General features: G+C 40.0%; 1 protein-coding gene across 1 annotated transcript in view; it reads left to right on the top strand.

The window, feature by feature from the left end:
• The window catches only part of LOC126161575 (glutathione S-transferase-like), a 370,746-nt gene that overhangs the window by 311,083 nt on the left and 39,584 nt on the right, over nucleotides 1–20,079 (top strand). Inside the window, exon 3 of the mRNA XM_049917515.1 lies at nucleotides 3,835–3,975. Coding sequence (XP_049773472.1) covers nucleotides 3,840–3,975 — 136 coding nt within the window. The 5' untranslated portion in view covers nucleotides 3,835–3,839. The remainder of the gene's footprint in view (nucleotides 1–3,834; nucleotides 3,976–20,079) is intronic.

Genomic DNA, 20,079 nt, shown 5'->3' with positions numbered 1-20,079 from the left:
CACAATATATAATATTTTTTAAAAAATATTTAAGGTTTTTATTTGACTCATCCTCGTATGCATATTTCATGCGCTTTCAACCTTTCCCGTGTACACCCTCCAGAAAATTGACAGCACTTGCGTCACTGTTCTCAAAATCCATTATCTGTTATCTTGCACGTGTACTATTTGTACATAACCTCCTGAAAAAGGTCTCCCTATTTCTGGACTGGCAGAAGTCGGTAGAAGTCGGTCGACTGCGGCCCGCTAATGATGTGGAGTCCCCGCAGGATACGGTGGGTAGAGCAGAGTGACCAGTTTTCGTCCGAAGAGTTGGGCAAGTTCATTCGTTTATTTGGAAGGGGGGCTCACATTGTTGCCCACTTTCGGCGCTGCGAAGATAGAATCGAGGCGCACGCCACGGTAAAAAAAAAAAAAAAAAACTTCATATTGCAGTTTCACGATGACAGACCCATCATTTCGTTACTGGTTATAGTTACTGTGATATTTCCATTTAATTAAGCGCTGTGTAAAATTCGAAAAAGTTTGCAATGGAGAATAGAGAGGTTGCTATGATTTTGCGTTCTGGTTTTCATACTACATAACATGTTGCTGCATATCAAACTGGATAACATACTGTATCATTCTTTAGACCTGGGTAGAGGTCTCTACCTGTCACCAATCTAGAGAAAATTGATCCTACGTAGTGCACTCATTTTCGATCATGAGTGCTACTGTTAAAGCCAGAATGAAATATATGTAACATTCTTCATATCTCTTAAACGGTTTGAGATACCGAAACGAGATTTTGGTAAATGATATTACACAAAGAGAGAGTATTTTGTCATGTGGTTATTATGGGAAACTTCATTATATACTGTGTTGTTCCACTTTCTTGATGAAAGTATGTAATTTTTAAGGGCCATCGATAGCTGGTGAAACGGAAAATGCTGTACGTTTTGGAGCAACGTAAGTGAAAACATTACACTTTTATTTTTGTACTGATGTGCTTTCTCATAAGCTCTTGATCTCACTTGTCCTCAGTTCCTCACTTAATAAACATAATAGACCACTGTTGCAGAATCCTCTCGCGATTACATCTGCACATGGTAGTGAGTTGACATTGTGTAAACATCGCTATGTTTTGGCAAAAGAAGCAAATTTTAACATGGCAACGAAAGAAATGTGGGTTTTCTCAAAATTCACCATTTATGATGCTTCTCTGAAAGTTACGAAGTGTTAACAAGTAATGTGGAAGTAAATAGCAGCTTTTGTTGCATTTTCAGCGGAATTATTTTTAAATACTAACCAAAGCAGATGTGACAGTAGACCTTTTTGGATGGTCACCATACAGTTGTGGGCGTGGAGGGGATCCACTTAATATTTACAAAAAATGTGAGCATAGTCTTCAGTTTAGAGCGGCACTTCACCTCCAGCACTCGGCATTTCAGCTACAGCGTGCAGACCGCCTGCCCTCAACCCTACCACTACTGCTCCCCCCACACTTGTCTTGACAACTACATTTCTACCGGCCATGTTATTCTGCACACACTATACCTGTAACCACCATAGCAGTTACGAAGCGATTGTCATGTTGTATCATGCCAAACCAATAAGCACATGCGTAGTGTAACCACTGTGTGACAAAAGCATGACATGTTGCCCCCACACAGGTTCACCTCTGTCGGCTGTCATATGCTAAGAGTCAGTAGGTGAGGCCCATTTCCACAGCCCCCAAATAACTCAAGAATTCCTTCAGGACGTTGTGAACAAAATATGCAGGGTTTCTGGGCTAGAGGTATGAATGAATGAATGAATGAAAATAGCCTGTGTTGTCACATTGAGAGCAAAGGCCTCCTACAAGTAGGTATACCTGCTTTTAAAGACTCATGCAGTGAGCATAAGAGGACGCTAGAGGTATACACAAACAAATCCTTATAACGAAAGAACTGGACATTTTGTGTTGTTTAGTTAATACGCAGTCGATAGAGACACTCTCCAAGATGTGATCCTAATCATTTCATGAATAGCACTGAGTCGCATGGAACATGTGCGCCAGTGACAGGGCACAGGGCACACCTATCTCGACCTATTGGCGAACCATTCAGCTCTACAGAGGCCTCCCAGTGTCATTTTCCAGTAGGATGATGCCTCCCATGCCCCCCACCCTAATCATGTGGATTTTACCACATTTCTCCATGAGACATTTCCTGAGCGCTGGATCGCAGGTTTCCGAAATGGTCTCATTGCCTGGCCCCCTACGTCTCCTGATCTGACTCTGCTGGATTTCAGTGCGTGGGAGTTTATCAAGGACATTGTTTACACATCAATGGTTTGACATCTGGTAGATTTGAGACAAAGGATCTACGCCACAGTGGAGACCATAACACCTGTCATGCTTCGTACATGTGGCGAGAAGTGGAGTACCATTTCGATATCTCTTGAGCTACAAACAGGCCCTAAAAATGTTTGAGCTTCTTTCTTCAACACTGGACAAATGAAGTTATAAACCTTAGCAAAAAAAAAGGTTCAAATGGCTCTGAGCACCATGGGACTTCACTGTTGAGGTCATCAGTCCCCTAGAACTTAGAACTACTTGAACCGAACTAACCTAAGGACATCACACACATCCATGCCCGAGGCAGGATTCGAACCTGCGACCGTAGAAGGTACTGAAGTATAAACAAATGTTTTTGTATATCTCCAGCCCACCCAAGACACCCTGTATTTGTGTGTCAAAATTAATCACATGGACCACGTATAAGCGCAGACAATTTTTTTAAAAAACTCGATGTTCAATTACCTGTTGAAAGAAATGTAATGCCACACTTGCAGAGACTGTATTACTACATTAAGTAGCAACATAAAGACTATATTCAGATATAAAGCGCATTTAGTTTTAGAGTGAGATGTACTCATAGATGCTCTTTCATTTTTTGATATCAGTTTATGCTTAATAAGTACTAGCTTTGTGCATACAAAATATTTATCAGTAGTGGTACATCTGAGCAAAAAATGTCAACGTTATTCAACAAATATTTCGAATTTACAAAGTACACGTATTTGAGGTTTGGCTGATTCAGAACAAAATTTGTTGGTTTCTTCTGCGTCTCATGCCGTACTTTTGAACGACAACGAGATGTATGAGTAAAACATAAGCGAAATAATCCATAACCAATTTTCTAGTCAGCCTGTTGGCGTCCGAATCATACGAGATTTTTGAAATGATACAACAGAACAGTCAATCTTCTCTGAACTATTCCTGACACAATCTTTCCTTCTCCACAATCTGGAACATTCGATGTAATACGCTGATAGCGCAGAATCGAAAATTATTTTCTTTTGTACTCTAGTGACACTTCCACTGTGTTGAAGTTGAGCAAGATACGAAGTCTGAAAATCTTTGAATGGCACAATTAGACAGCTTGTGTTCGACATCCATTTTAAACAGAAATCACTGAATGCAGATGAGACATATACGACGTCAGCAAATAACCCATTGACAAAAGTTCAAGAATATCCACTGTTTCATGAGACAGCAGTTTATCCAATTTCAAATTTGCAAATTTTTTCAAACGGTGTACTGATGTTTTTCACAACAGGTTTATTATCAGTTAATCACTAGCACAGAGGAACGGGAAAGGGGACGGGGGGAAGAAAAGAATGAAAGAATGAGAGATGGTAGGAAATTCGTAACACAATTTGTTACTACTGTATGAGTCATCGTTTTCGCCACTCACAATGTTACTGTAGCAACGAGCGAGTATTTACGTACTGGACGTTCCTCTCCAATGTGCTTGCACATTTCTTTAGTAAATCAAGAACAACCAACATTAATTAATATACTTGTTGCAGGTACAATGGCACCTGCCTATAAACTTATTTACTTCAATGCCAGAGGGAAAGCAGAACACATACGCTTCATTTTCGCCTATGCTGGAGTGGACTATGTGGATGAACGAATTCCCAAAGAAAAATGGTCACATTACAAATCAAGTAAGTCGAGAAATCCATTAAAGATGTTGTTTTGAAAATTTTTGTGTCATTTGGTACTGCATAACAGAACATGGCTATTTTTGCAGCTTTTTCTGTGACAATGTAACATGTTGGTTTTACAGCAGTCAATTATATACAGTTGACTTGAAAAAATCGTTCGATTACAAAAGCTATCCTTTTTAACTGACATTTTATAATGTGATATTTATTTATTTATTTTCACCTCCGACCACTGTGAAAAAATATGCGACTCGAATTTCAATACTTGACATAATTCATTATGGAAAATGCGCATTGATATATATTACATAAAATATTTTTAAAGTAAAAATTTTTGATGCCCAGCCGCAATTTTCCTATCGCAGTTAAAGTTTCAGTTACTATCTGCAACCATCTTTAGATCTGTAACACATACCGCAAACATAACCTAAGAAAATTATGTGCAATCAAGTGGAATACAAAAACAAGTACAACACCTGAGCAAAAATAATGGGGAGCCAGTTCTAGATGTAAAAGTGAACATTTGGCATATCCATTCAACAGTGTAGTATAAACTATGTTAATGCTTATCAGGTAACATACCGTTCAAAACATGAAAAGGCAGTGAGTAAGCACTGGAAAGTATCGTTAATTGTAGTCATGCAACGATACGCATTCGTACGTATCAAAACAATAAGGTGAAAACACCACAGGGAGCAAGACAGATTGCAGACCTGTCGAAAGAATTGTGTTGTGTTGGCACAAGAGCCAACACCGGGTTACTAGTGGAGGCCGAAATGCACGGGTTTTAGCTCACGCAGGCTGGCGTGAGGAGGGAAGAACTATACTGACATGAGGTCTGGAACATAACAAGGAATTAGAATTCAGAAAGTGGACGTAATTAGTTTGTTATTTAACTTTAATCCATTAATGATGAACGTCGCTCTTGACGGTACATGATTCACAATTTTATCTGTTCAGAATACATTCTTGAAGAATATGGCGCCTTGCTAGGTCGTAGCAAATGACGTAGCTGAAGGCTATGCTAAACTGTCGTCTCTGCAAATGAGAGCGTAAGTCGTCAGTGAACCATCGCTAGCAAAGTCGGCTGTACAACTGGGGCGAGTGCTAGGAAGTCTCTCTAGACTAGATCTGCCGTGTGGCGGCGCTCGGTCTGCAATCACTGATAGTGGCGACACGCGGGTCCGACGTATATTAACGGACCGCGGCCGATTTAAAGGCTACCACCTAGCACGTGTGGTGTCTGGCGGTGACACCACGAATTGTATACCAGAAATCTCAAAAAGCTTAATCTACATCCAAATGGATTTTAAAATATGAAAATAATAATAACATAAAGTTAAGATTACGAGGCAGTGATCTGTATTACGTCCTGAACTGGCAACATGGAGTTTGTAGGAAGGAGATCCTATGTAACTGGCCTTAAATCATGAATAAAATCCAAGAAGCTTTCTTGTCTTGTAGTTTTTAACTTCATTCCCCTGTTACTTTTATGGTTTTAAAATTAGTTGGACTTAGGCACAAGCTTTTTGGATTTCATTGCCAGTTGCCAGTTCAAGACATAATAAAGATCGCTGCCTCGTAAGTTTAACTTTATGCCATTATTATCTTTATATTTTAAAATCCATTTGGATGTAGAGCAAGCTTTTTGAGGTTTCTCGTCTACAATTTTTTCGCTAGGTCTAAAACCTGTCTTGCTCACTGTGGTGTTTTCAACTACGTACTGTTATGGTTTTGCTACTTATGAATGCATGTTGTTGCATGACTAGAGTTAACGATGCTTTCCAATGCTTTTGCTGAGTGTTGAACATTGTTTTTGTATTCTACTTGATTGTACATAATTTTCTTAGGCTATGTTTCCTACATGTGTTGCAGATCTAGAGATAGTTGCAGATTGCAACCGAAAGTATTTATCAAACTTTAATTGCGATAGGAAAATTGCGGTGAAGGTATTAAAAGTTTTTAATTTTTTAAATGTATTTAATAAATTGCATTAAGACTGCCGTCTCTCCTTTGGGACCTTTTCAGGCTTCACTTTAATTGTTATCGCTATTTGTGGGTGATGCTGGATTTGCAAATCCACTTCGTTGCCTCGCTTATACGGCTTGTTTCACGCCGGGATTACATCTTTAGCCTGCTAGCGTGTATTAAACAGGGGAAAAATTGTAGCTCCATTCTCCATGTTATGCTTCTAAAAGCACGATTGTATTAGAAGCAAGCAGTGGGCTTTCATAGACAATATTATGGTTAGTGACGATTGCTACACTTAGTGGCTGATTCAGTAAATGCAGATGGTTAACCACAGCTACATTCAGCTGGCTGCTTAGCAATGACTGAAGTTTTGCTAACAATGCCTGTTTATAGATACATTTAGAAAACTGCCTATGAGTTATCAAAAATATGTTAAAATATGACTCAATTTCATTTTTAACAATAAAGAAACAAAAATAAAGATCACTTTTGCACAGATTCGAAAACCAAGATAGTTTGATTAACTGTTGAGTCAATATTCTTTAATGGAGTTTCATATTGTTAACTACATTTATTAGCGGATTTATAGACATACATATTTCTCCCATGTGAACTATTAAAGCACACCAAAATTATTTCAGAAATAAAATGTCATACTTGAAATGTTTCTTTGTTGTTATAGTCTTCAGTCCTTGTAAGACTTGTTTCATGCAGCTCTCCACACTACTTTGCTTCATCACTGCATAACTACAGAACTACAGCACTTACATCCATTGGAAACTGCCTGCTGTACTCAACTTTGGAACCGTGTGTCCGCCAGTACAATCTAATCCCTCCCCCACTCCCCTCTTACACATACCTGCTTCCATTTCCAAATTGAGGATCCTTGGTGCTTCATGATGCATCCTACAACTGAACCCTTCTTTTAGGCAAGTTGTGGTACATTTTTTCCTCAGTTCCATTCCATACTAAATTGTTATTCGATCTACCAATTTAATGTTCAGCAATGTTCTGTAGCACCACATATCAAAATCCTTTATTCTCTTCTTGTCTGAACTACTTATCGCTCATGATTCACTTCCATATAAGGCTACACTCCAGACGAATACCTTCAGAAAAGACTTTCTATCGCATAAATCTATATTCGATGTTAATAAATTTCTCTTTTTCAGAAATGTATTTCTTGTCATTGATAACCTGTATGTTATACCTTCGTCCATTGTCAGTTATTTTGATGCCCAAATAACAAAAGTCGACTGCTTTTAATGTCTTATATCTTAATCTATTCTATAATCATCGCCTGATTTAATTTGGCTACATTCAATTATTCTTGTTTTACCTTTGCTGAGGTTTACCTTTTGAACTCTTATCAAGACATTATCCATTCCATTCAACTGGTCTTCCATTCCCTGCCCGCCTTTGACAGAATTATAATTGTATCAATGAACCTCAAAGTTTTTATTTCTACTCTCCATACTTTAAACACCTTTCAAAATATATCCTTGTTTCCCTGCACTGCTTACTTAGTACACAGTTTGAATAAAATGAAGGATGGACCACAATCTTTTCTCACTCCCTTTTTAACTATTACTTCCCTTCCACGTCATTCGACTCTTTTATTGCAGTCTGGTTTCTGTATGAGTTGTAAATAACTTTTCACTCTTTGTGTTTTATTCATGCTGCCTTCAGAATTTCAAAGTGTGTTCTTCATTCAATATGGTCAAAAGATCTACAAGTACTGTCAATGCAGATTTGCCGTTCTTCAGTCTACCTTGTAAGTTAAATCGTTGGGTCAGTTCTGCCTCGCGTGTCCTCACATTTCTCTGGAACCCAAAGTGATCTTTCCAGAGATCGGCTTTTATCAGTTTTTCACTCTTCTCTAAATACTAGGAATTTTCAGTAAGTAATACAACACATTTTTTTCTGAAAGCAGATTGGTTTTGTTCAGGATTCCTATAAACCATATTATTCCCCACTCTTATGGCTACAAAACTCATTTTTCAATATAAACTCCATTCAGGGCGACGACCTTATACCACCTTACTGGGATGGCCTATGTGCCTACATGGTACTGCTCTACTGGTCGACGTAGTAGCCAAAGTCTTGCAGCATCAGTAATCTCCCAATCATCCATGTACTGCTCCACATGGAGTGCATCCTTCATTGGTCCAAACAGATTGAAGTGGGAAGGTGCGAGATCCGGACTTTGGGTGGATGAGGAAGAACAGTCCAATGAAGTTTTGTGAATACAAGCAAAGACTTCCAGCTCTGCAGCGAGATGTTTTATTGTGATCTGTTAATCACCTTGAATGAGTGTGTCCGCATGGTCCAACACTGCAAGAGTCACAGGTATGTGCTGCCAGCTAGCGTGCGGGATATCACACAGGTTTGCGCGATCTTGTTCCGATGACGGCAGACGCCTTGTCCAACGACTCGCCGTGCTTTTGTTCACTGCTGGGTCTCCATAGACAGTCTGTAAGCGCCTATGAATCTCTGCGGTGCTCTGGTTTCCAGCTAAAAGAAACTCAAATAAAGCTCTCTGCTTGAAATACACATACTTCACACACGCCATTTTGAAGGCTACTTACGGCGCCGCCACCTATCAGAACTTCGAGAAACTATTGGCGCTGAAGCAGGAATATTCCAAATGTCCCACAACAGATTCCGCATTTTTTCAACCGGAATTGACAGAGAAAAAAGATGTGTTGCAGTGCTTATTGAACGCCTCTCGTAACTTGTGACAATATTTTGAAACCACGACTTATTTAACTGGTGATTTAGTGTTCAATACGTTCTTTTCTCTCTGGAAAAGGAATCATTACATTCTTCTTGAAATTTGACAATGAAGGTATTTTTCCTGTTCCCTATGTGGTGTCACCGCCAGACACCACACTTGCTAGGTGGTAGCTTTTAAATCGGCCGCGGTCCGCTAGTATACGACGGACCCGCGTGTCGCCACTGTCAGTAATTGCAGACCGAGCGCCACCACACGGCAGGTCTAGAGAGACGTACTAGCACTCGCCCCAGTTGTACAGCCGACGTTGCTAGCCATGGTTCACTGAGAATTACGCTCTCATTTGCCGAGACGATAGCATAGCCTTCAGCTACATTTGCTACGACCTAGCAAGGCGCCATTACCAGTATAGATATTGAGATTCTATTAATGTATCATCAAGAGCGATGTTCTACAAATGTGGATTAAAGTTAAGTATTCCAGAAGCTACATACTTTTCTTTATAGCATTCATTACGTATCCTGTTTCAGACCTCACGCCAGCCTGCGTGAGTTTAAGCGCGTGCCTTTCGGCTTCCTCCTCATTGTGTCTAGGCTGTCTTGTCTAGACACAACACCCTATATTTTGCATACCCCTAGAGAAATAGTATTGTTATGCTTGCTCTCAGTAGATACACTATTTGCTCAAAAGTATCCCGACACTTGGCTGAAAATGACTTACAAGTTCGTGGCGCTCTTTATCGGTAATGCTGCAATTAAAGATGGTGTTGGCCCACCCTTAGCCTTGATGACAGCTTCCACTCTCGCAGACATACGTTTAATCAGATGCTGAAAAGTTTCTTATGGAATGACAGCCCATTCTTCACGGAGTGCAGCGCTGAAGCAAGGTATCGATGACGGTCGGTGAGGCCTGACACGAAGTCGGCGTTCCAAAACATCCAAAAGGTGTTCTGTAGTATTCAGGCCAGGACTCTGTGCAGACCACTCCATTACAAGGATGTTATTATCGTGTAACCACTCAGCCACAGGTCGTGCATTACACAGGTCTGCAAAAAACAAATTTTTGTCAGCTGCATGATTTTTTTAATGAACTATATGTCTTAGAATGCGTTGATTTAAGAAGGTATGTACATTTTTTCTATCACAAAAGGTTTTTTTTGCAAATTCAAACACAAAACATTGGTAAAAGCACTCGTTTTTTTTTTAAATTATCAAACATAATATTTTTTTTACGACCAATAAAATATTATTTTGAAGCACATAGTAACAATATTATACTTGTTCAAGTTTTTTATGAAACCTTTCCTTCTTTTCCTTGATACTTCGCCGAGTCCTTTTCTGATTTCCATCTTTAGTTCCCCGCTTAGACATCCAACAGTAGTCAGCAAGCATAGTGACATCCCATCTCCCTTGTCTCGATATCACGGACATCCTGGTGAAACCGCTCCCCCTGTTGTTCACAGTAAGCTCCCAGGTTTTCAGGAAAACTGTCTATGTGGGGGTGTAAAAAATGGACCTTCAAGCTCATCTTGCAGCCTTGCGCTTCGTATGCTGCTAGTATCCGTTGAACAATGGTTTTGTAGTCAGGTTCGTTAGTATTTCCAAAAAACTTTCGCACTACATCCTTGAACGATACTCAAGCTATTTTTTCCTTCTCTTTCATACTATCCACAAAGAAGGTGTCAGTTAAAAGTTTTGTTATGTCGGGGCCAGTGAAAACTCCCTCTTTCAACTTTGCTTCTGACAGCTTCGAGAATTTTGTACATAGATATTTAAAACAGTCCCCATCCTTTTGCAGCGATTTTACGAATTGTTTCATCAACCCCAATTTGATATGGAGAGGGGGCAACAAAACCTTTTCTGGTGGTACTAAGGTAGTATTGATAGCATTTTTCTCTCCAATGTTTAAAGCTTCTCGGGATGGCCAATCACTTTTAGCCCAATGCTGTTCTCTGGCTATACTACCGCACAAGCATAAGAAGCATGGGTATTTAGTATAGCTTGTCTGCTGACACAAAAGCATCGTGAGTATTTTGAAGTCCCCACAAACCATCCTTTGATGGTCCTGATATTTTATGTTTTCCAGGATAATGGCCAAATCGTTATAGTTTTCGTCCATATGCACAGAATGTCCCATCGGAAGCGATGCAAATTTGTTTCCATTGTGCAATAATACTATTTTAAGACTAGTTTTGGATGAATCAATGAATAGGCGCCATTCAGATGAGTCATACTGCATATCAAAGCAATGAAAGAGTCCTTCCACATCATTGCAAAAAACCATATTTCCTTCTTTTGAGAAAAGCTGGGTAAATTCTTTTTCTCGGTGTCTGTACCATGAAAATGAGGTACCAAATGATAAAAGTTGTTTTTTTTTAATCTGTAACCTAACAGTTCGGCTGCATCTTTTGAAAGACCTAAATCTCTTACTAGATCATTGAGCTCACTTTGAGAAAATAGTTGAGGCCTTTTATCTTCGTCTGAAGAAAAATCTGAGCTTGATTCGCCCTGAGGAGGTAACGTAACTTCGTCCTCCAACTCACTCTGGTGTTCATCCAAACTGGAAGGTGGCTGTGGGATAGGTATTTCAGAGCTATGGGGCACTGTACCTATAGCTGAGTCAAGGTTAGGATAACTTATGCTTCTTTTGTTTTTTTAATTGAATCCCTTTACGTCAACTGAACAGAAGTAGCAATTAAATGGTATGGTTTTTCTGCTCACGCCAAATCATAGGAATTCCAAATCGAAATGCATCTTCTACCCACCTTATGCGGGGCCCGTGGTTTATCTTGATCACCAAGATTTCATTTACAGTAAGCAAAATAAACTTTCCTCGCAAAATCACTTATGTTTCTCTGTTAACTTTTAATAGTGTATTCACAACAGACATAACAAAAACTGTTTGGAGAAATAACACAACCTCTTGTAGCCATGACTAGACAGAAACAACAGCACTATTCACTTGAATAGCAATATGTCTGCTGAGAGATTCTCTTCATTTCACGCGAGATACAAATCACCATTTGCTTGTCGCAACACGATAATACTGAACAATAAGATTGTTTCCATTTGCTTCTGGCTCCCAGGAGTTCACTGTAAAACCTGCAAGTGGTAACAAAGAATAGTTAACATTGTATTTTTTAATTTAAGTTTATTTTATCAATTATAATTGATATAATTTTTAATAATTATTAAATTAAAAAAACACATAGGTTTAGTACTAATGAACATAAATATTGCAATATACATAAAAACCTATGTGATAGAATTTTTTGAATATTTTTCCTGTTTTTGGGAGATCAAAATCTATAAGAAAATGTTAAAAAATCCTATGCAGTTTTTTAGTCGCCGACCTGTGTTATGAACAGGAGCTCGATCGGGTTGAAAGCTGCAGCGCCATCTTCGAATTGCTCTTCAAAAGTGGGAAGCAAGAAGGAGCTTGAAACATCAATGTAGACCTGTGCTGTGATAGTGCCATGTAAAAATAACAATGGGTGAAAGCCCCCTCCACAGAAAACACGACCACACCATAACACCACCGCCTCCGAATTTTACTGTTGGCAGTACACTCGCTGACAAATGACGTTGACTGGGCATTCGCCATACCCACACCCTGCCATCGAATCGCCACACTGTGTACCGTGATTCTTCACTCCACACAACGTTTTTCCACTGTTCAATCGTCCAATGTTTACGCTCCTTTCACCAAGCAAGGCGTAGTTTGGCATTTACCAGCGTGATGTGTGGCTTATGAGAAGTCGTTCGACCATGAAATCCAAGTTTTCTCACCTCCCGCCTAACTGTCATAGTACTTGCAGTGGATTTTGATGCAGTTTGGAATTCCTGTGTGATGGTCTGGATAGATGTCTGCTTATTACACATTACGACCTTCTTCAACTGTCGGCGGTCTCTGTCAGTCAACAGATGAGATCGGCCTGTACTCTTTTGTGTTGTATGTGTCTCTTCACGTTTCCACTTCACTATCCCATCGGAAACAGTGGACCTAGGAATGTTTGGGAGTGTGGAAATCTCGCGTACAGGCGTATGACACAAATGACACCCAATCACCTGATCACGTTCGAAGTCCGTTGGCTTCCACGGAGCGCCCCATTCTTCTCTCTCACGATATTTAATGACTATGAGGTCGCTTATATGGAGTTCCTGGCAGTAGGTGGTAGCACAATGCACCTAATATGAAAAACGTATGTTTTTGGGGGTGTCCGGATACTTTTGGTTACATAGTGTATGTATAATTATGTGGGAATGAAGTGTACTTCAACAGCCTTGTTTCGACTTAGATTTTTTAGTGCTGTGTCAAGTTCTTCTTTCAATTCGTCGCACTAACTAACATTTTCTGCTACACAAAAATCTTGGATTCGGTATGATAATACTGTAATTGTAGAATGTTACATTCTATAGATTGTGCTATCTAATGTTTCTTATGAAAACACCATTTTTGAACGACAGTACTGTATTTCCTAAACTACAAAATTTTTAAAAAAAGGTGAAGTGTTCAGTTAATGGAAGAACACTAACGTAAAAATGAGGGACATAAATCTTGTAGCCGACACTTTTTAGTGGGAACAAAATTTTGAGTGCATGATGTCCTACTGACCTTAAATAATGAATGTTGTTGTTGTTGTGGTCTTCAGTTCTGAGACTTGTTTGATGCAGTTCTCCATGCTACTCTATCCTGTGCAAGCTTCTTCATCTCCCAGTACTTACTGCAACCTACATCCTTCTGAATCTGCTTAGTGTATTCATCTCTTGGCCTCCCTCTATGATTTTTACCCTCCACACTGCCCTCCAATGTTAAATTTGTGACCCCTTGATGCCTCAGAACATGCCCTACCAACCGGTCCCTTCTTCTTATCAAGTTGTGCAACAGACTCCTTTTCTCCCCTATTCTATTCAATACCTCCTCATTAGTTATGTGATCTACCCATCTAATCTTCAGCATTCTTCTGTAGCACCACATTTCCAAAGCTTCTATTCTCTTCTTGTCCAATCTATTTATCGTCCACATTTCACTTCCATACATGGCTACACTCCATACAAATACTTTCAGAAACGACTTCCTGACACTTAAATCTATACTCGATGTTAACAAATTTCTCTTCTTCAGAAACGCTTTCCTTGCCATTGCCAGTCTACATTTTAGATCCTCTCTACTTCGACCATCATTAGATACTCTGCTCCCCAAATAGCAAAACTCCTTTTCTACTTTAAGTGTCTCATTTCCTAATCGAATTTCCTCAGTATCACCCGACTTAATTTGACTACATTCCATGATCCTCGTTTTGCTTTTGCTGATGTTCATCTTATATCCGCCTTTCAAGACACTGTCCATTCCGTTTAACTGGTCTTCCAAGTCCTTTGCAGTCTCTGACAGAATTACAATGTCATCGGCGAATCTCAAAGTTTTTATTTCTTCTCCATGGATTTTAATACCTACTCCGAATTTTTCTTTTGTTTCCTTTACTGCTTGCTGAATATACAGACTGAATAACATCGGGGAGAGGCTACAACCCTGTCTCACTCCCTTCCCAACAACTGCTTCCCTTTCATGCCCCTCGACTGTTATAACTGCCATCTGGTTTCTGCACAAATTGTAAATAGCCTTTCGCTCCCTGTATTTTACCCCTGCCACCTTTAGAATTTGAAAGAGAGTATTCCAGTCAACATTGTCAAAAGCTTTCTCTAAGTCTACAAATGCTAGAAACGTAGGTTTGCCTTTCCTTAATCTTTCTTCTAAGATAAGGCGTAAGGTCAGTATTGCCTCACGTGTTCCAATATTTCTACGGAATCCAAACTGATTTTCCCCGAGGTCGACTTCTACCAGTTTTTCCATTCGTCTGTAAAGACTCCGCGTTAGTATTTTGCAGCTGTGACTTATTAAACTGATAGTTCGGTAATTTTCACATCTGTCAACTCCTGCTTTCTTTGGGATTGGAATTATTATATTTTTCTGTCTCATACATCTTGCCCATCAGATGGTAGAGTTTTGTCAGGACTGGCTCTCCCAAAGCTGTTAGTAGTTCTAATGGAATGTTGTCTACTCCCGGGGCCTTGTTTGGATTCAGGTCAAACTCTTCACGCAGTATCATATCTCCCATTTCATCTTCATCTACATCCTCTTCCATTTCCATAATATTGTCCTCAAGTACATCGCCCTTGTATATACCCTCTGTATACTCTTCCCACCTTTCTGCTTTCCCTTCTTTGCTTAGAACTGGGTTTCCATCTGAGCTCTTGATATTCATACAATTGCTTCTCTTTTCTCCAAAGGTCTCTTTAATTTTCCTGTAGGCAGTATCTATCTTACCCCTAGTGAGATAAGCCTCTACATCCTTACATTTGTCCTCTAGCCATCCCTGCTTAGCAGTTTTGCACTTCCTGTCGATCTCATTTTTGACACGTTTGTATTCCTTTTTGCCTGCTTCATTTACTGCATTTTTATATTTTCTCCTTTCATCAATTAAATTCAATATATCTTCAGTTACCCAAGGATTTCTACTAGCCCTCATCTTTTTACCAACTTGATCCTCTGCTGCCTTCACTATTTCAACTCTCAAAGCTACCCATTCTTCTTCTACTGTATTTCTTGCCCCCAGTCTTGTCAGTCATTCCCTAATACACTCTCTGAAACTCTGTACAAACTCTGGTTTTGTCAGTTTATCCAGGTCCCATCTCCATAAATTTCCACCTTTTTGCAGTTTTAATCTACAGTTCATAACCAATAGATTGTGGTCAGAGTCCACATCTGCCCCTGGAAATGTCTTACAATTTAAAACCTGGTTCCTAAATCTCTGTCTTACCATTATATAATCTATCTGAAACCTGTCAGTATCTCCAGGCTTCTTCCATGTATACAACCTTCTTTCATGATTCTTGAACCAAGTGTTAGCTATGATTAATTTATGCTCTATGCAAAATTCTACCAGACGGATTCCTCTTTCATTTCTTATCCCCAATCCGTATCACCTACTGTGTTTCCTTCTCTCCCTTTTCCTACTCTCGAATTCCCTTCACTACCTGAGTAATTTCTTTTATCTCATCATACATTTCATCAGCTTCTTCGTCAACTGCAGAGCTAGTTGGCATATAAACTTGTACTACTGTAGTAGGCGTGGGCTTCGTGTCTATCTTGGCCACAATAATGCGTTCACTATGCTGTTTGTAGTAGCTCACCCGCACTCCTATTTTTTTATTCATTATTAAACATACTCCTGCATTACCCCTATTTGATTTTGTATTTATAGCCCTGTATTCACCTGACCAAAAGTCTTGTTCCTCCTGCCACCGAACTTCACTAATTCCCACTATATCTAACTTTAACCTATCCATTTCTCTTTTTAAATTTTCTAATCTACCTGCCCGATTAAGGGATCTGACATTCCACGCTCCGATCCGTAGAACGCCAGTTTTCTTTCTCCTGATAACGACGTCCTCCTGAGTAGTCCCCGCCCGGAGATCCGAATGGGGGACTATTTTACCTCCGGAATATTTTACCCAGGTGGACGCCATCATCATTTAACCATACAGTAAAGCTGCATCCCCTCGGGAAAAATTACGGCTGTAGTTTCCCCTTGCTTTCAGCCGTTCGCAGTACCAGCACAGCAAGGCCGTTTTGGTTAGTGTTACAAGGCCAGATCAGTCAATCATCCAGACTGGTGCCCCTGAAACTACTGAAAAGGCTGCTGCCCCTCTTCAGGAACCACACGTTTGTCTGGCCTCTCAACAGATACCTCTCCGTTGTGGTTGCACCTACGGTACGGCTATCTGTATCGCTGAGGCACTACACACAATGTTTGACAGAAAAATACAGCTCTTAAACAAATGTTGAAATTCCAAGAAATTCGAAACTCGTATCGTTTCTGGTGAATCTCCACACCACTGAGAGGTGAATACTGGGTTAAAGGCGACTGAATAATCTATGATCTGCCCGGGTGTCGATCCCGCGACCCGTTAATTACCGGGCAGTGCCTTAGTGCTAGACAATCAGACCTCGAATCAGATAGCTCCAGAAAAAAGCTACTATAAGAAATATACATATCGAAAGAGAAGAAGCATCATAATAAATTAAAACATATTTCGAAAAAGCCCTAGTTACTGAAATCGCTTTGTTCGTTTAACAAGTCATGTGGGTGTTTCTTTTTAATTAGTAAAATTACAAGGTTATAATGTATGTGCAAACGGAATGCTTTAAGAACGTAATTGCTGATAAGTAGGCTTTGATATATGCATTCTACTTTATAAAACATTTTTTTTTAAATGAGATCTAAAATATTTTTAGTACTATCTGGGCTACAATGTTCTCGAAGACGAACATCAAAAGATCAGCCTGTTTAGTTTATGTAAAATTTCGGACAGGCGTCACATTTTATCCTACACATACCTGACTCCGAGTATTCGTTACGCATTACTCGCTCCTTAACCTGGATTTTATGTCGGAGCTGATTGTCATTATGGAAGACTGCTCTCGTTTTATTCTTTTCGAAGTATTTTCTGATATTTTATTGCGTCTTTACTCGTTCTCCTTTCTCGGACTTCCTTTTTCCAGAAGTTCCCAATGATAGTTCGATTTGCAGTCGTTTCTCTCAGGCATTTTAGTGTACACTTATTACTTGGACTGAGGCAAAGTATCGAGTATTTTCGATACTTTTCACTACAGTTTTCAACTGATATTCTTACTCATATCAGTACTTTATAGTAGGTATCGCATCGAATGATCCTAGTAATGAATTATTATGTTTTTATTATTGATCCCAAATTTTATCCGTATGATTCAGTTCCATCGCGTTCAACAACTGAAGGAGCGATGTACATGCGAGTGATGAGCGAGTCTATGAAAACATTTGCGACTCTTCGCCAACTTCAGCAACTTTTCATTCGCAGTTCGTTCAAATTTTTAAAAATTGTAATCTTTAGTGGAAATAAAAATATTATTTGATTTATCGTTCATATTACAACCTCTGCCCGGAAAATTCAATGAATGACGTTATACTGCTTACACTGTAAGAGTTCGCAACCGCTGAATCCCGCGCTATACAGCTCAAGACATGTCTGAGCAAATCCCGAGCAGCGCCAATGCGAGTGTGCTTCTTGTGTGTAAACAAAAGAGTGTAAAGTGGAGGTGTAGAGCACGTGGTCAAAGCCCAAAATGGATCAGAACGAATGTGCTGTTCTGTTTCCAACATGTCAGCAGAAGAGACTCATGAAATGCTGACAGCAGCTTATGAAGAACATGCTGTCACCTTGAAGTGTGTTTATGAGTAGCTTAAATGCTTCTGAGACAAGATGGAAGTGCCCCAAACAGGTTGCCCTGCAACTGCACACATCTTGGACAATGCTGAGAAAGCGAGGGAAGTTTTGTCGAGTGAGAGTGCCAATGATAGCAGACTAAGTGGGAATTGGTCGTGAGACGGCCCACCTCACAGTGACCCAGTATGCGGGTCCCGACCCATGCACCACTCTTTGACGCCAGAACAAACGCAACTTTGGCTTGACACTTGTGGAGACCTCGTCGACGGGGCAGATCGAGACCGAAATGTCCTTAAAACCTTTGTCACGGGTGACGAGGCCTGGTGCCTGAGCTATGGCTCCGAAGGCAAGTGTCAAAGCACGAAGTGGCGGGATCCAGGACGCCGATATGAGGTAGGTGCACAGTGAGAGATGTTGCACCAAGACAATGCTTGTGGTGTTCTTCGACTCTGAGGGTCTCAGCCATAAAGAATTCCTCACTGAGGGCATCGCGTTAAATGCCACTACCTATGTGGAAATATTGACATTTCTTCTGCAACGTATCAAGTGGTTATGCGAAACAAGGTGACTACACCCCGGGCCATGATAGTGCATGGCCATACACTGCCTTTCTAACCGGTCGTTGTAGCCGAGCCGGTTCTAGGCGCTTCAGTCCGGAACCGCGCTGCTGCTGCTACGGTCGTAGGTTCGAATCCTGCCTCGGGCATGGATGTGTGTGGTATCCTTAGGTTAGTTAGGTTTAAGTAGTTCTGAGTTCTAGGGGACTGATGACAGATGTTAATTCCCATAGTACTTGGAGCCATTTGAACTGCCTTCCTGGCGGAGCGTTTCGTGGTCAACAGGAGAGTGGCGACATTCAGTCACCAACGCTACTGAGCAGACTTGTTGTTTCCAGACTTTTTCTTGTACCCCAAACTGAAACCAGCCCTGAAGGACCAGATGCTTTTGAGTATTCAAAGTAATGTTACGATCCAACTGAAGGCTATTGCTGATGACCACTATGCCAGGATTTTCCAGGACTTGTACAACTGTTCCCAAAAGAGCGTTACCATCAAGAGAGACAACTCCGAATGATAGTAATTGCTGTTTCAGGTAAGCTGACAATCCGTAAACATTATAGTTACATTCATCGAACTTTCTGGACAGACACTGTATTTCAAACGTGTGAAAATTTACTACCTCTGTTACACTCAGAGATATAAGTTAAAAACAGAGATCGAGAGACTGGAGCCAGTAATATCCAGTCTAATCTTTACATCAAGGACAAATATAAGTAACTCAAAGTACTTATGGGTAAGGTATTAATACTTTTCATACGATACCGTATCGCCATTTGTGACTGCCGGTGACCAGTTTGCCATTCGCTGATCACTTTTGTAGGAGGACGTCGTTTAACATTCATCTACCTTCTTTGTTGTGAGATATTTGCCAATACATTGATGTCATTATATCGCAATTCTTTTGCTAGGTCAATGGCATCATGACTTGTTTCAGCTCGCAAAATTTCTCTTACAGGCAATTTGTTCATCTTGGTTAAAATTTCAGTACTGGGTGGAAGTCTATTTTGTAATTCCTTTATAAACTTCACTGCAACGTCAATACATCGTGTTGTTACCAATTTGATACTGTCTTCAGATAAGTTCAACTTGCTAGCACCGGTTTCAAAAGCATAGCCGAGTGTACTATAGTGATTACGACGATTTTCTTAAACAGTTGTAGTTAGGACGTTCGTGGTAACAGCAGGCTCGTGAATCACTCTTTTACAAACTGATCACAAAAGAAAAGTAGGCGCGTTCAGCAATTTTGTGGGATCGGATTTTTCACTCTTAAATACTTAGATGGCTGTTTGGACATCACCTAAAACACTTTGTCAATAAGTGATGTACAACAAATTGTTTGGATCTTCGAACATAGAATGGAGCAGTTTTGGTGTGTAACAATTTTCTCTAGTTTCACAAACAGAAAAATGCAATTTCAGTTTATCCCATTGTTGTAAAGTACGACAGACTGCTGGATGCATGGAAAGCCATCGCGTCGCACATACTTTAACTATTTTCAGTGATGCTTTGCCGTAATTTATTATTTCAAATATTTTTCTGTATACGTCTTGACGACTTGCAGATAGATAAAACCAGT

Source organism: Schistocerca cancellata, chromosome 2, assembly GCF_023864275.1.
Source record: "Schistocerca cancellata isolate TAMUIC-IGC-003103 chromosome 2, iqSchCanc2.1, whole genome shotgun sequence".
NCBI classification, from domain to species: domain Eukaryota; kingdom Metazoa; phylum Arthropoda; class Insecta; order Orthoptera; family Acrididae; genus Schistocerca; species Schistocerca cancellata.
Note: the sequence above shows the minus strand (reverse complement) of the source record. Positions and strands in the feature narration are given on the sequence as shown.